Here is a 14,907-nt window from a genome sequence, read left to right on the forward strand (position 1 = left end):
AAACGAAAAAAAACGTAATATAGAATTAATCGTCGACGACACTATTAACTTTTAAGACGAGAAAAAGAGAAAAAAAAAAAAAGAAAGAAGGAAGGAAGGAAGAGAAAAGAACGAAGGAGAGTGGATAAGCGAAAGAGCAGAGAAACAGAGAAGGATGACCGATGACGTGAAAACGATGATGAATTACGCGGCATATGACGGTAATAAAGTACTATTAGGAATTATTACACTTGTATCCAGTGCACCGAGTCGAGAGCGATTATTATATGTATATTCATCATTGTGAATGAGCTGTTTCTAATAATGAACATCTGTTGTTAACGAAAGTGTAATGAGTTGCGTTTCGCGCGAGCGCGAGGAAGATGCAAAAGAGAAAAAGAAAAAAAAAAAAAAAGAAAAAAAGAGAAAAAAAAGGAACGCTAGTCGAGAGAGAGAGAGAGAGAGAGAGAGAGAGAGCTTGGTACCGAGGAAAAGATAAGCAACTAGCCGCGAATCAGGTACGATGGGAATTATTAAATAAATCATGCTTAAAGTTTCATAGCTCGCCCGTAACCGGGACGTTCGTTTCTTTCGTTTCGAAATCGGAAATGGTGACGTCCTCGACGAGAAACACGGCCCCCCTGCTACTTAAAATAATCCTGCAAGCTACCGGATCCTCTTTACTCATCCAGATTCTCTGTTTCATGGAAACGTGGTTTCCTGTGTGATAATCGTTAACTCAATTTAGCGCTTGTGAGAGTATGCACGTGAGAGAGACGTATGCGTATGAGAGTGGAATGAAAATTTTGATGAGAGAATCGAGAAGAGGAGGACGAGAGAGAGAGAGAGAAGAAAAAAAAAGAAGAGCAAAAACAGCGGCGGAATTTTAAGCTTTAAGATTATATTTAAAGATACACATGGAGTATATATATATATATATATATATATATGTTATAAAATTATATATAAAATTATATATATATAATTATATGTATATATATATATATATATTATAAAATTATATATACATTTAAAGTAACGATAACATATATAATATATATTATATATATTATATACGTATGCATTATAAATAACACGTAAGGGATAATAATTACCAAAGATAATTCTAACGTATAATTCCTGAATATATAGCCGTGAGACGTTAGTGAGGACGTTAAAGAGAAAAACAGAAAAATAAAAAAAAGAAAAGAGAAAACTCGACAGAACTCGACGATACTGTGTACGAAATGCGAACGCTGAAGAGGGCAGAGGAGGAAAAAACGAAATCCCTTGGGGGGGAAAAGAAAACACAATAAGAACGTTCGTTGTATTCCAATTAAGACGATTAATTAACAAATTGTAAGTGAAATAATTTTAAGCGTGATTCCCGTACATTGTAACGCGTTATTATGCATGCATACCGGTTTAATTATAATTAACTATTCGTGAAATTGTCTGGCGATATCCATATAAGACACGTTTCGAAGGTTTGTCCATGTTGTAGGATACAATTAAACAACACGACGAACAGAGAAACTTGATGAACGAACATACCGACCATTGAGTTACACTAAGGTCGTATCGAGAAGTCGAGAAAATGGAACAAGGAAAGCGAACGAGTATGTGTGATGTATGCGAAATATATGATCAGAGAGAGAGAGAGAGAGAAAAAAGAGAAAGAAAGAACAAAACAAAACACGAGTGACATGAAATTCACTACGTCGAGACACCGTGTCGTTGGTTCTTAACGTTAGATTCATCTTCACGTTCCCCCCATCTCGCTTCCCTCCGATTCACAAATCTTGACGATCAGTTGCTTTGCAAAAAACTCGAAAACTGCTCGATCTTTCTAGTGTGTCTCGATCAGCTTGATCTTAAAAGTCGAGGCTTTTGCAAGAAAAAAAAGAAAAAAAAAAGAAAAAATGCAACTTCTGCTTCTCGATCTAGCTGGGAATTTAACTAAGCATCGCGACGCTGATGTCTCGAGGAGCATGAAATTAGACCAATAAGGAGTCAGAAGAGATAGGGCAGGATAATATCACCCGTTTGAATTGCATCTACCTTTCATATTCCATGCGAGTTTTTACGTATTAGGGAAGGCAAAAGGGGAAAATAAATAAATCCACCAAAGATGAGAAAAACAACGCGTCGCCGTTCTGACGATGCGAGACAGAAACACCGTGAACGCTTAAACGTTTCGCGACGAAGATTTTTACCTAGTAGACTACGAAGACTCGAGGCTTAGGCATAGCGTACGAAATATCATTGTAAATTTCTCTCGTCGTTTTCCCGGATTATCGTTGCTTTCTGGTCTTCGTACTACCTACGAAGGTAGGTAGGCTTGTTGTTTGTCGATTAACCGCCGGCAAGTTATGTATCCAGATCCAGTTACTGATGATATTGATTATTAAATGTTTAAGAATATTATCGTTGATACTGCACGACCTGCGCTTATCGTGTCAAGAGTCAGTCATCATAGAACGAGACGACAAGAACGAAGAACGATCGTTCTTCTCAAACGGTTTTTGCAAGCGTGTTGTGTCATTGATTGCAAATTTTTATTCCTGCTGTGAGCAAGAAATGAAATCGAAAATCAGGAACAGAGAGCGAAGAGAGAGTACGCGGCTTGCAACTTTGGGTGAAAACCCCCCCTTTTTGGTTGAAAATTGGAATTGGTGGATCGGTTGTCAGTGTGAAATAACGTTGTTAACGTTCGCGTGTTTCGCTGTCGAGAGAGATTTAGATGAACGCCAACGCGGAGAGAGTGAGAGAGAGAGAGAGAGAGAGAGAGAGTTCGATTTCAGAGGAATCTTTGCCTCTTCTTCGGGAAACCTTCAACGCGCGCGAGCTTTCGTTTGGCGGCATCACCAAAACTTGATTTCGAAACGGCGGCGCTTCGACACCGCGGCGACCTGGAGCTTTAAGCATGAATATTCAATAATAACACGGAGACGAGGCACGGCATGGCTGTTGATATCATTATGCTTGAAAATGTGTTATGAAAAAAAGAGAAAAAAAAAAAAATAAACAGAATGTATAAAAGCCCCTTCGATTTTTTTTTTTTTTTTTTTTTTTTTTTATTTTTATTACTGCTCTTCGAGGATGATTATTAATATTAAACGGGGGTGTTAAAATACATAAACGATTACAAAAATCGGGGGACGAAACGGGGAATAATCATGCCGTTAATAATAAAAGCTGTAATTAATTCACCTGGTTACGAACAGTGCGATTTCTTTCGTTGGAGATCGCCTGAGTGAACTTTCATTTTCGATTATTTAACTGTCGGCTAATTTTCCCTGCAAAATGATCGTATACAGTTTGTTTGCAGATGTAAAGTGCTGTAGAATAATTTAATGCCTAGAATACAATGTTTGAGAATAATTGCACTTATATCAACGTACTTTGAGAAACATCTTCATTTTCATTTTCAAAATAAAAATTGCTAACCTAAGAACATTGCGGCGTGAGCATTATTTACTTCTGTTGCGTCGGCATTGGCGTAATAATGAAACAGCGCCAGTGCGTGTGTACTTTTTGATAATGCCAGAATAACAAGTTAAAATCGGTTTCGCCGGAGCTCTTTATCTAAATTATACTTAACGATGCTTAAAATGGATTAAATTAATTTGATTTATTGCTACATAGTTGTCTGTTGCTGTTGGAAAAGTCATCAACGCGATGACGTAGCAATTAATTCGATGAACAGGCGATCACGCTTTTCTGAGATTTTACAAAATTTACTCAAAGGTCAAAAAATAAATTAACAGAGATTTAGTGCATATTTCGTTCTGACTGACATGAAAATTTAATGCCTTACGAAATTAATTCCAAATACTGCAATACTCGTCAACAGTTTTCAAAAACAGTTCAGACTACAGGTTCACAACTTGTTTGAATTTAAATATCTTTCCCGCGAGCGGTTCGATCTATCGAACGAAATTCGTAAATTTTTGTTTATGCATTACACAAGTCGAGTAAAACACGAGGAGAAAGTCTCGGGACTAAAAGCGAAAATTCAATTACAAAAGTTTGCAAATTGATTCCCTTAATCAGTTCTTTTTGCAAATGAAAATTTAATCGTTTCATGGACCCTAAAACGCTAGCGTCACGTAGCGGTGAAACGGTGGAATTAAAATACATTGCTGTCTCTCTCGCACACTAGTGCGCTTCTTGTCTGTTGTATTGCATAAGTCTGTCCTTGTCGAGCATTAGTGCGCTCCTTTTTTAACGATGGTGCTGCCATCTGAGCACCTCTCAATACTGACTGGAACTAAAAGGGTAAAATGGAAAAATCCGATAGATGGTGGCACATTTCGCTTCCTGGTAGATAGTTTTAACCTTCCTCTCACAGATGGCAGCACTTGTTCTTTTCGTAGACAAGGAGCCCAACAATGTGCAAGAAGGACAGATATCTGTTGTGTAATAGACAAGGTAAGCACTTGTGTGCAAGGAGGACAGCAATATACATTAGTTCCACTGTTCTGCCGCTACGCGGCGCTAGTATTTTGAGGTCCATAAATCAATTAAATTTTCATTTGGAAAAAACCTAGTTAAGACAATTAATCGGTAAAATTTTGCAATTGTATTGTCGAAATTAAATCACCAACTTTCTTTTCGTGTTCCATTTGACTTATAAAACTCACAAATAATGATTTACGAATTTTGTTGAAATAGATCGAAATGCGCGTTTGATAAATATTTCATTTCTTTGAAACTACTTTGAAAATTTCAGTCAAAATTATTCACAAATATTAGTTAGTAATATGCACAATAAATTTCACATAGTTTTCGATATAAATATTTGTTTAATCAATAATTATTTCATATTACATTATTGGACTGCATCAATATCGCAAACTAATGCATAATTTTCGTCATTCCGAATTAATTTATAAACATTCTCGCATCTAATATATGATACAGAGTCCAAAGAAGATTTTACAATTACGTAGAGTCAAATTTGCAATGCGATGTATATAATATTATACACCAAGGCTAGATACAATGTATCTTATTCCTAGCTTAAGTTAAATTCAATATATCTTATTCCTAGCTTAAGTTAAATTCAAGTTAAAATCCGCCTCATACACTGTGTGATGATTGATGAAAAATTTTCAAAACAATTCATCGACTTCAAGGGAAATTACAAAAGAGCTGTAATAATGTCGTCAAATATGACATAACATATAACATAAAATTATTTTAAGCTGAAGCTTTGAATTAAAGTTATCTTAAAAATCCAAGCGTATGCTGAATTTCATTAAAAGACAAAAAGACATGCAACTCAAACAGCTCTCTTTTTAAATATGAGACTTCATACTTGACTCTATCATTAACAGTAATAATTATTTTTTCTTCTTTGTCCTTTACTGATTAACAGTAATAATTAGAAACGGTAGGTTATCTCCTCCAACTTTGAATTATCAACTGATCCATTCAGGTCCATTTCGAGATGCCGTATCGTGGACCTGTCTACAAAAGAAATTCAATTAACAGAAGGGCCAGGCGTTCGAGGCGATTCTTTTCGTTTATTTTACCCGATCCTCTCTCAGTCGGACGACACACGGCAATGACATTAATGTCACATGACACAGTGGGCAGGATGTGATTAATTCAGATCGGTCGTCATGTGTGACTCACATTATGTGCATGCGCGCGACTCATCTTCAAAGTGACGAAAGGAGAGAGAGAAGGTAACTGCCAATAGTGTAGTGCTGTGAATCGCATACACGAGCCTGCCACCACGCACTAAGGTCACACACACGAGGTTTGACCTTAGCCCCCAATTTGTTTCACGACGATCAAGTCGAGGAAATCGTTTTCGCAGCCTTCTTCATTGCGATGGCTACTCAATGACCGTGTCGTACCAGGTGTATTAACGTTAATTATTACCACTCGGCGTTTCCACTCATATTTTTAATGAAAATTGCAGATACATCGTTGGTTCGTAGATTCGTCTGAAAGATAAATTAAAGTAAATAGAAGATCGTTTGTTTTGTCAATTGTGAACGAATTTCTTCAAAAATATAACAATGAAAATTATTATTAAATTGGTGAAAATTAGACGAGAATGATAAAAATAGCAAAGTTGTACTAGACTATGGATTTTTACACATTTGTAGGGAATTTTAAAGTGCAAGATTGCACAGAATACACGTAATAGAAGAATTGCTTAGTATTGCGACATATTTGGAATGTAAAGCAGTTTCTTAGCAAAGTCCTATTCTCAAAAATGTAAACTTACTTTACTAATAAAAATCCTACTAAACTTACTAAACTTATTAAAATCCTACATAAAAATATAAACTTACATAGAAAACACTCCAATTAATAAATGCACTGAAATACCATCTTATTAGTAGAATGACAATGGAATGAAGTTCATGTAATACTGGCTTTCCTTCGTTACGGTTAATTCAATGTCGTTAGTTTTTATTGGTTCAATTTGTTCTCTCTCTCTCTTAATTACTTTACTACTTTATTACATTTTGTAATTAATCGTTTAAACTGTTGTTACGTGTTATTGTAAAAAGCTTACACTTAAGTCGTGAAATCGAATTTACCTAAGTAGAAGCTTAATCGTAAGTAGAACGGTAACTGAATAATCCGAGAGAAACCACCTGTTCTCAGAAGCAATTGTGTTAAGTCTGAGAAATAAACAGTAGATCGCGCCACTAAACTTCGATTACTTTCACTTTTGACGGCGACAAAAATAAACATAAACGCCGTTTTCCCTTCGCTCTGCTAGAAATTTACAAAAGTTTCAACGAATATATTCATTTATATATGTAGATGTATGATCACATATTTTTAGATATTCACGTAAATACGTAAGACGTTAATTAACTCCACGTATGGCGTTAATTAACTCCGTTAGTTGCATTTTTAATTTGCAACGTAAATATTCGTACTTGCTCTCAAGCGACATTAACGACTGCTGATGACAATGTACCTGATCTTTTTCAGAGATTTATGACATTAAACTGAAGAATCATCACGGCAAGAGTTACATTGTACACGATCTGCCAAAATTGTTTCCATTCTCCCTGATCGGAATCATTCATTTCGGTGGTACTCCTCAACTGCACGAGTTTTAAAAACAATACCGGAATACGTACATCACAGACGAGAGAAGTGCCAGGCATTTGCAGGTGTAATTCAACCGCAATCAGGTTACGACCAAGCGTTGAAATCTTTATACGCGTCAGTTTGAACAGCCGAAAACCTGTTCAATTCGCTGTAACCTGAATACGATAGAGGCAAGGAAAGACGGAGAGAGACAGAGATTGTGTTATAGGCGTGGCATACGAGAGGACGTCTTACCACATTATACCATAATCGCGGTAACTTGCATCTTACGCCGAGTACAAAACCGTCCATCCTTAAAACCAAACGTTCCGAAAACGTTCGTGAAGAGGACGTGTACACGAAAGCTCGAAAATTCAAATCGTAGGCTCGGTAAAATCGTAGAAAAAATTCCCATGAGAGTCTAGCGCTTCAGGCTAGATCCACCACACCATAAAGTCCAACACATCGGCGACGATGGATAACAACTACCAGGACGATCCTCGTGTACGTGCACGATCAGACACGTCATGGCAATGGACGGTTTGATGACGATAGTGGGGGGCCTGAGTAGGGGCAGAGAGAAAGAGAAAGTCGCAAGGAGCAACAATAGCGGAGAACGAGACAGAGGAGAGGCCTGGCACAGGCAGAAGTGTGTTTAGTCAACCTGGTGGCGCTGGACGACCAACTGTCGGCGGCGGAGAAACTGTTGGCCCGACTTTGAGGAACTCACGGTTTCGGTGTGCAACCGAGTCCAACTGTCCGGAGTGTGCTGGTCGGTCGTGTTTGTTCCACGTTTAACTGTCGATTGTTGGTGCGTTTCGCCGTGCCCACGGAAATCCGAGAGCAGGAGGAGAGATACCACCAGAGGATCTCCGAGTACGTGACCAGTGAATAAATTACGTAAAACTAAAGCGAGAATCACTCTCCACTTGGGAACGTTTGAGAATGGTTAGCAAGGATTCGAAAATGGTCACGCCGGAGATGGCCAATCCCTATCTGAAGCCGCCGAGCATATCGACCAGCCAGTCTCTGAAAAATTTTTTTTACAATCGCGAGACCGGCGCGGTTTTAGGCAGAACAGCCAGTAGCTGGGGTAAGTTGCCACGACGACACGGTATTGATCGTTGATCGATCGTCGTTCTCGATCTGTTTTTCGGATTGAAATCGGAGCAATATCGATTTATCGATTGATTTCAACTCGCGAGGACGTAACACGTACGATTATTTGTATCTCTGACAAGTTGACGACTGGCACGTGGACAATGAACAAATATTGTTTTATAATATTAATATAAATTAATAAATTATTAATATTAATAATTAACACTATTTAACATTGGTTTGTACGTTCGTCGATGCATGCTTATGAGAGTGAATGTGTATATCCAGAGGTGTACATAATTTTTAATAGAGAACGCTTTCAACAAGTCAAACGCGTTGGTCAGCTTTTGTAAAAAGCTTGTTCGTCTGTTGAATCAGATGTAAAACGTTAATTATAATAATAAAAGAACAAGCTTTATATTTTTAACGATAGTTTTGTACTTTTGTTGGTAATTTTATAGAGAAAGAAACGGGAGAGTTAGGAAGAATCTTTAATCTTTCTGGGTAATCATTTTCCCAGGCGAATAGGGACAACAGGTTCTGTACTATAGCTACTACACAGGCTTGTACTATGGCTACTTCATTCAACGGACAGATTTTTACTTTCTTACGTGTAGAAACTATGAAATTTAGAAAAATAACAGAGATAAAGGGACAGAGTGCATCAGGTGAACAACAGAATCAACAAGTTTCACTTGCTAGACGGCGTTGGTTCGTTGAAAAAATCATTTCCATTTGAGAGAAATATTTGTTACTGTTTTATCGATCGAAAAACTATACATACACTATATTTTGTGACAGATACTATAATAAGGTGGTTCCTTCTGCTTTAATTCATTTTTTTTTTTTTTTACGTTCTTCATACATAATATAATATAAATCATGACAATAATTAACTATATTTAATTGATATTTTAAGAATGACACTATATAGTTTTGAAAAGATATAAAAGTAGCCCTATAGTATTGAATAAATTACAAAAGATTGTAAATTTCGTCTCTTACAAGTGATAAACCATCGTGAATTTATATAGGATTACCATCATTAGGTTGGCATGGTAACAGTTAGAAATACACGCCATGGAAGGGTATAGAACACCATAAAACATCAATTGTTGCGCACCATATCGAAATAGAAAGATAAACTTGTGTTTTTCGATATAAAGATCTTCTTCTATGTTATCTACTAATGGAAAATCCTACCACCTGTCTAACAATATATTTTAACTAGATTGTCCAAATTTGTGTAGATTTAGCCGAATTTACATCATATGTAAGAAGAGAAAATTACTTGTCAGAGAAATTTGAAATTTTTTTCAACAGTAACTTTGATCTTTCTTTATCAATATTATTTAACAATATATTTTATTTTTTAACAATACAGTATTACCAATATTTAACAATGTAGTATATAGTAAAAGTTGAAACAAGGTATTTATTTATGATCTGTAGAATCATCACACGCCATGATCGTTCGTCTGCAACAGTTTCAATAGTACATAGAAGACCCACAAAAAACATAGAAAGATAGAGAGAGGTAGAATCACATGAGGTTGCGTCTTCTTTCGTTTAATTAGCTCAGAAGCCTGTTTGTCGTTGTTTTGCAGTTTTCTTGCAAATTGCATTGCACTGTTAAAATATATATCCCGCCTGTGATTTATCCTAGCCTTGAAACTAGCTTCAACGCCGTGTCACCCTTGTATTGTTTCCTCGGTTCTCTTCGACCGCTTACAATTCCTGCTGCGTATCTACGCATCGTGAAATATCCACGTATCGGTTCTCTTTTACACTTCAACGCTTATGTTATTAGCGAAATCTTATCGGTATCAAATCCTCTTTTACTTTCGGGACAATTTCAACTTGGTTAATCTCAAAAATATTACAATATTAATATTTCAATTTCAACACATTTGTTATTTCAATTTTAACGTCTTCGGTGTACAATTGATTTTCTTTCCTCGGCTTAACCTTCTTTTTTTTTAACGCTTCGGTGAATCTCGAATCTCCAAAGCTGAACCAACAACCAAATACAAATGTCAATCGTACATCGAGTCGTATGCGTGCATTCAAAGATATCGACATTTAAAATCAAAATGAACGTAATTTAATTAAATTAATTGTTCGTGGAATTATGTACGTACATTGTAGAGCATAAAACGAAGGAACGTCGACTTATTTCAAGCAGGAGAGGAAACAAGCTTGACGCTGCTTAGTGTGTTGTGTTTATCGATTGGGTGGGGGAGGGCCACGCGCGTGTGCCCTTGATTGGTTTGGCCGAAATGAAGGGAAGGAAGAAGGAAAAAAAAAAGAAAAGAAAAAAAGGAAGGGAGAGAAAAAGACGGAAGCGCGAAGCGCGGCTAATTCGCGGTGCACACACAACGGTTTGCTCGGCTGAATGGCAATTGTTAAACTTCCTTTAGCGCAAACGCGTACAACGAGGTCAATTGGCGTTAAATGGAGGCATTACGGCATTATGTAACTTAGGGCCATTCCGAAGGGTACACCCACGCGACCGTACCATGAGCTTTCGTTCAGCATCGATCTTCCCAAAAATTTCCAGAATCAGTGTCGAAATTTGCCGCCGAGAACTCGCGGCGGTAGAGCTCTGCTCTACGCATGACAGTTTTTGCCTATTTGTTGGCTTCCTGAAATAAAAGTTCTAAATTTATTGCCTTTGCCCTTGAAATCTACACAATAGCAAGCTAAATCCTATATTCTTCGCGGGAGCTAATATCGTTTTTAATCGAGCGAACAAATTTTTCTTTTTTTTTTTTTTTTTCTGTATTAGGAAAAGTCTAACCTCTTGCGTTAGTAACTGGCTCGCGGACCATAACGAGTGACCAAACCGTGTACAATAATTCGTCTTCTTTTTGAATTCATTCGGTATATCACTGGTATATCACTGGATAGAAATTACGAAGTAATTAAGAAGTAATAAATTTATTATTTGCTTTGCCCGGGTTATATTTCATTATACTTAAAACTGAGGAAATATTGCAATTTTGCACAAGAGGTTCAGTCAATGGGAAAATATCTTGGAAATTTGATGATAGTTGGCGGAATTTGTAAATAAAAATTCAGGAATATATGTACTTTTTGACACTTTGCGCGTATTTACGTAATTCTGATCCATCAGACGTGTCTAGGAAATCTACGCGAGTAGAAAAGATAATGATGGCTAAATCCTATATTCTTCGTGAGAGCTAGTATCGTTTCAGTCGACCGAATAAATTTTTTTTTCCTTTAAATCACCAGGTATTTCTTAAAAAACAGCGGGAAAATATCTTGGAAATTTGACGATAGTTATCAGCGGAAATGTAAATTAAAATTTAGGAATATATTCTGTTGTACTTTGTGCATACCTATTTACAGTTACAGAATCAGTGTCTCGCGAGCAGAAAAAATGTCAAGAGTTAAATGGCAATGATTTTTATGATATTCTGACGTCTGATAGATGTAATGGAATTAATCGACGCGTGGTGGTACGCCGTGTAATATAGGTTAATTGCATTAATCGTTGCCTCAATTCAAAGGAAGATCCAAGCGTGTGGTCAAGTGGAACAATTCAATTATGTACCGATTCAATGTCTCGCAAGGTCGCTTCTCGGATTCCAGTCTCCGCTGAAATGACCTCTTGTGTGTACCATTTTGGTACCGAGAGAACTTTAACCCTTTTGCGCTTGTAAAGCTTATTATCCAGTTATTGCTATCCGATAAAGTTGTTTCGCCGTTATTACTCGAAAGCGAACGAAGATGATGATGGCACCACGTCGGAAAGAATTATTAGTTCTTGATCTATAATTGTTTGGCCAATTAAATTGTGGCTGGTCTTCAAGTTCAAACATCCTAGAATGAAAACGAGTAAACTTTCTTGAATTATTTAAGTTTCTTAAGTTCAAACTACTGAAACTGCTCAACTACTGAGATTACTTGAATTTTAAATTAAAAGATCAAAACCTTTTTTTTTAAATTATGTAGATCTTTCCACTTCTGCGTTGCTTACCAGATATAAATCACATTTAAGTCAAATCTCCAGTTTGATATGCTTTGCTGTGTGGAACTATGAAAAAAAGAAAAAAAATTGGACGGAAATGTGTGTAAATTGAAAACGGAAATGTGGAAAACGAGACTCGGATGTACGAGTATGATTGAACGGCCTGTCGTGTAGTTAATTGCTCCGTTTCAATCCCAGAAACTATTTGGATATTTTGCAATCCTCTTTCCTAAGCTCGACAGCTCATAGCTAGAATAGAATTCGTTTTCCAGGGAAAATAGGATTGTTCTATTTGATATTCTACGGTGTACTGGCCGCGCTGGTTGCAATCTGCTTCTGGGGTTTCTTCCAAACGTTAGATCCAAGGATACCGAGGTGGCAATTAGAACGTTCAATAATCGGAACAAATCCTGGTAAAATATCAATAAATTGCTTAAAATAATTACTCGTGAATATTTTTATTTTTTGCACATAAACAATACAAGGTGAAACATGATAAGTTACCATTTTAATATCATTTTAAAATATCAGAAATGAGTTATTAATTGATCTTTTCACTCTCTGTAATTTCAAAAATATTCAAATATCGCTTTGAGTTTTTACAAAACTTTGTCAATTTGTCATCTGTTTTTGAAAGGTTTCTATTTTCAAGCTTAGCTGGTTCTTCATATTGCAGTATTTCTTTTTAATGATATTAAAGTAGAGACTTTAACAAAAAGAAAAAAATGTGCGTACTTATCAAGTTTTCCTTCCTGTAGTCGTCACACGTTACTGAACATCTTTACTTACAGGGCTAGGATTTAGGCCACAGCCGCCGCTAGACAACGTAGAAAGTACCCTAATCTGGTACAGGGGAACTGATAGCGAGAACTTCAAATTCTGGGTCAATTCTCTAGAATCGTTTCTGAAAGGTACACACTGGATTATATATCATTACGTAATTTATAATTATATAGAGTAACAATAAGTGATATTGTGTAATGAAGAATCAGAATTGACAATCAATGACTCTTTTTTTTTTTAGATTACATAACGCCAGGTTCAGTTCCCGGTCTTGGTGCGAACATAAATAAATGCGACTACAATCAGCCGCCTCCTCCTGGCAAAGTTTGCGACGTTGATGTTAAAAACTGGTATCCTTGCACGAAAGAAAACAAGTACAATTATCATAAATCCGCTCCGTGTATATTTTTGAAACTTAACAAGGTAACGTTGATTTTCTTCAACAACGTTTTTTTTTCATTTTTGTTACTCATCCGTGCTTGTCCATGTTGAATTACCTTACATGTCTCCTTCTCTGTTTAATATCTATCGTCTATTCTAGATATACGGTTGGAAGCCGGAGTTCTACAATGATACAAACACGTTGCCACAAGCCATGCCGATCGATCTCAAGGAGCATATCACCGGGTTAAAGAATACTCACCAGTTGAACACAATCTGGATATCCTGCGAAGGGGAGAATCCTGCAGATCAGGAAAACATAGGACCAATCGAATATATTCCACGAAGAGGATTTCCCGGTTATTTCTATCCGTTTGAAAATTCCGAGGGCTACCTCAGTCCTTTGGTAGCTGTTCACTTCGTCCGACCTCGCAGTAAGTGTTGACACATAAAAATATATAGACAAAGAGTTTTTAACCCTTAACGCACAAAAGTAACCAAACCAATAATATGTCTTTTTATTGGATTCGTGGTAAAACGATGAAATGTGTGATACCTGCGTTAAGTGGTTAGAGCATAATTTTTGTAATATTTCCGAATGAAAAGAAATACTATACTTTGTTACAGCTGGAATTTTAATAAACGTAGAGTGCAGGGCGTGGGCGAGAAACATAAAACACAACCGCAACGACAAAATGGGTGTAGTCCATTTTGAATTGATGATAGATTAACGTCGTCTATGTACATTTCTCTCTGACTTCTCCTTTGTTAGCGTACAGAAATGCAATGCGAATCTCATATTTTCTCATTCTTCCACATAGCTGAACCATTTTCTTGAAACGGCTCGCGAGGCCGTCAGAAATCGATGACCGCTGCCAAAGTGTGGAAGGGACATTTGTCAAGTACAAAGAGCTGGAAGGATTTTTTATGTTTGTAGCATGAAAAGTCTAATTTCTATGAAATTTATACGTACCGAGAAAAAATATGAAATTCCAAATTGTTCTACGATTTTATATTTTTCGTTCGGTTTTTGTAGGATAAAGAATGTATGAAGAAAATCATACGGTTAAAGTGTTTACTTCGTCCAGTACAGTATGTAGTTACAAAGAGGAAACAAGTATATATTTATCATATGTGAATATAAGCTTATTTTATCGATAATCACGTGTTCTAAAATTATATTTTAATAATAAATGCAGACAGTCGTTTTTTCTCAGTGCTGTAACTGGATATAATGTTTCTATGTTATATTTTCAGTTATGTAATTAATCAATACGAATGTTGTCTTACTTCAGATTATAATTAAATAATCATTTTTATCAATTGAATTTCATAAATTAAAAAGTTTGAGTTATATCTAGAACATTAATGGAAAATATTTAATGTTTTAAAACAAATGAATATACCGTAAATTGTTAAGATATTGGATTGAACATTACTGCTTAAGGTTGCTATATACATAAATATTATAAATTTTGGAAATTTTGTGTCGCGAAAATTTATCTATTGAGAATAGATCTCTTAAATAAAGTAACAAAGATGAGATGTATATATAATTTATAATATATATTTTATCTTTGTATATATATATATTTTTT

General features: G+C 36.1%; 1 protein-coding gene and 2 long non-coding RNA genes across 9 annotated transcripts; 1 reads left to right on the plus strand and 2 right to left on the minus strand.

The window, feature by feature from the left end:
• Positions 1 to 4,767: 4,767 nt before the first annotated feature.
• On the minus strand, positions 4,768 to 7,085 carry LOC122528981. 4 transcript variants are annotated; one of them, XR_006306712.1, is made up of 3 exons: positions 6,935 to 7,085; positions 6,294 to 6,726; positions 4,768 to 5,939 (listed from the first exon to the last, which is right to left on the minus strand). It is a non-coding gene; the product is annotated as an uncharacterized LOC122528981 (long non-coding RNA). The 4 variants fall into 4 exon arrangements; XR_006306711.1 differs by having other exon boundaries at positions 4,768 to 5,454; positions 5,520 to 5,939; positions 6,294 to 7,085; XR_006306713.1 differs by having other exon boundaries at positions 6,303 to 7,085.
• Positions 7,086 to 7,366: 281 nt separating this feature from the next.
• Positions 7,367 to 14,448, plus strand: LOC122528979 (sodium/potassium-transporting ATPase subunit beta-2-like). Its single transcript, XM_043654676.1, has 6 exons — positions 7,367 to 8,143; positions 12,418 to 12,558; positions 12,937 to 13,056; positions 13,170 to 13,351; positions 13,470 to 13,743; positions 13,937 to 14,448. Exons 1-6 carry the CDS (start codon positions 7,996 to 7,998, stop codon positions 14,038 to 14,040), a joined length of 969 nt encoding a protein of 322 aa, XP_043510611.1. The 5' UTR covers positions 7,367 to 7,995; the 3' UTR covers positions 14,041 to 14,448.
• LOC122528982 lies at positions 9,535 to 13,663 on the minus strand. Of its 4 annotated transcripts, XR_006306717.1 has the most exons (6): positions 13,572 to 13,663; positions 12,935 to 13,492; positions 12,109 to 12,555; positions 11,729 to 11,997; positions 10,293 to 10,796; positions 9,535 to 10,162 (listed from the first exon to the last, which is right to left on the minus strand). It is a non-coding gene; the product is annotated as an uncharacterized LOC122528982 (long non-coding RNA). The 4 variants fall into 4 exon arrangements; XR_006306716.1 differs by having other exon boundaries at positions 9,535 to 10,796; positions 12,155 to 12,555; XR_006306714.1 differs by having other exon boundaries at positions 9,535 to 10,796.
• Positions 14,449 to 14,907: the final 459 nt, after the last annotated feature.

This window comes from Frieseomelitta varia, unplaced genomic scaffold (genome assembly GCF_011392965.1).
Source record: "Frieseomelitta varia isolate USP_RPSP 00005682 unplaced genomic scaffold, Fvar_1.2 scaffold_274, whole genome shotgun sequence".
Lineage (NCBI taxonomy): Eukaryota > Metazoa > Arthropoda > Insecta > Hymenoptera > Apidae > Frieseomelitta > Frieseomelitta varia.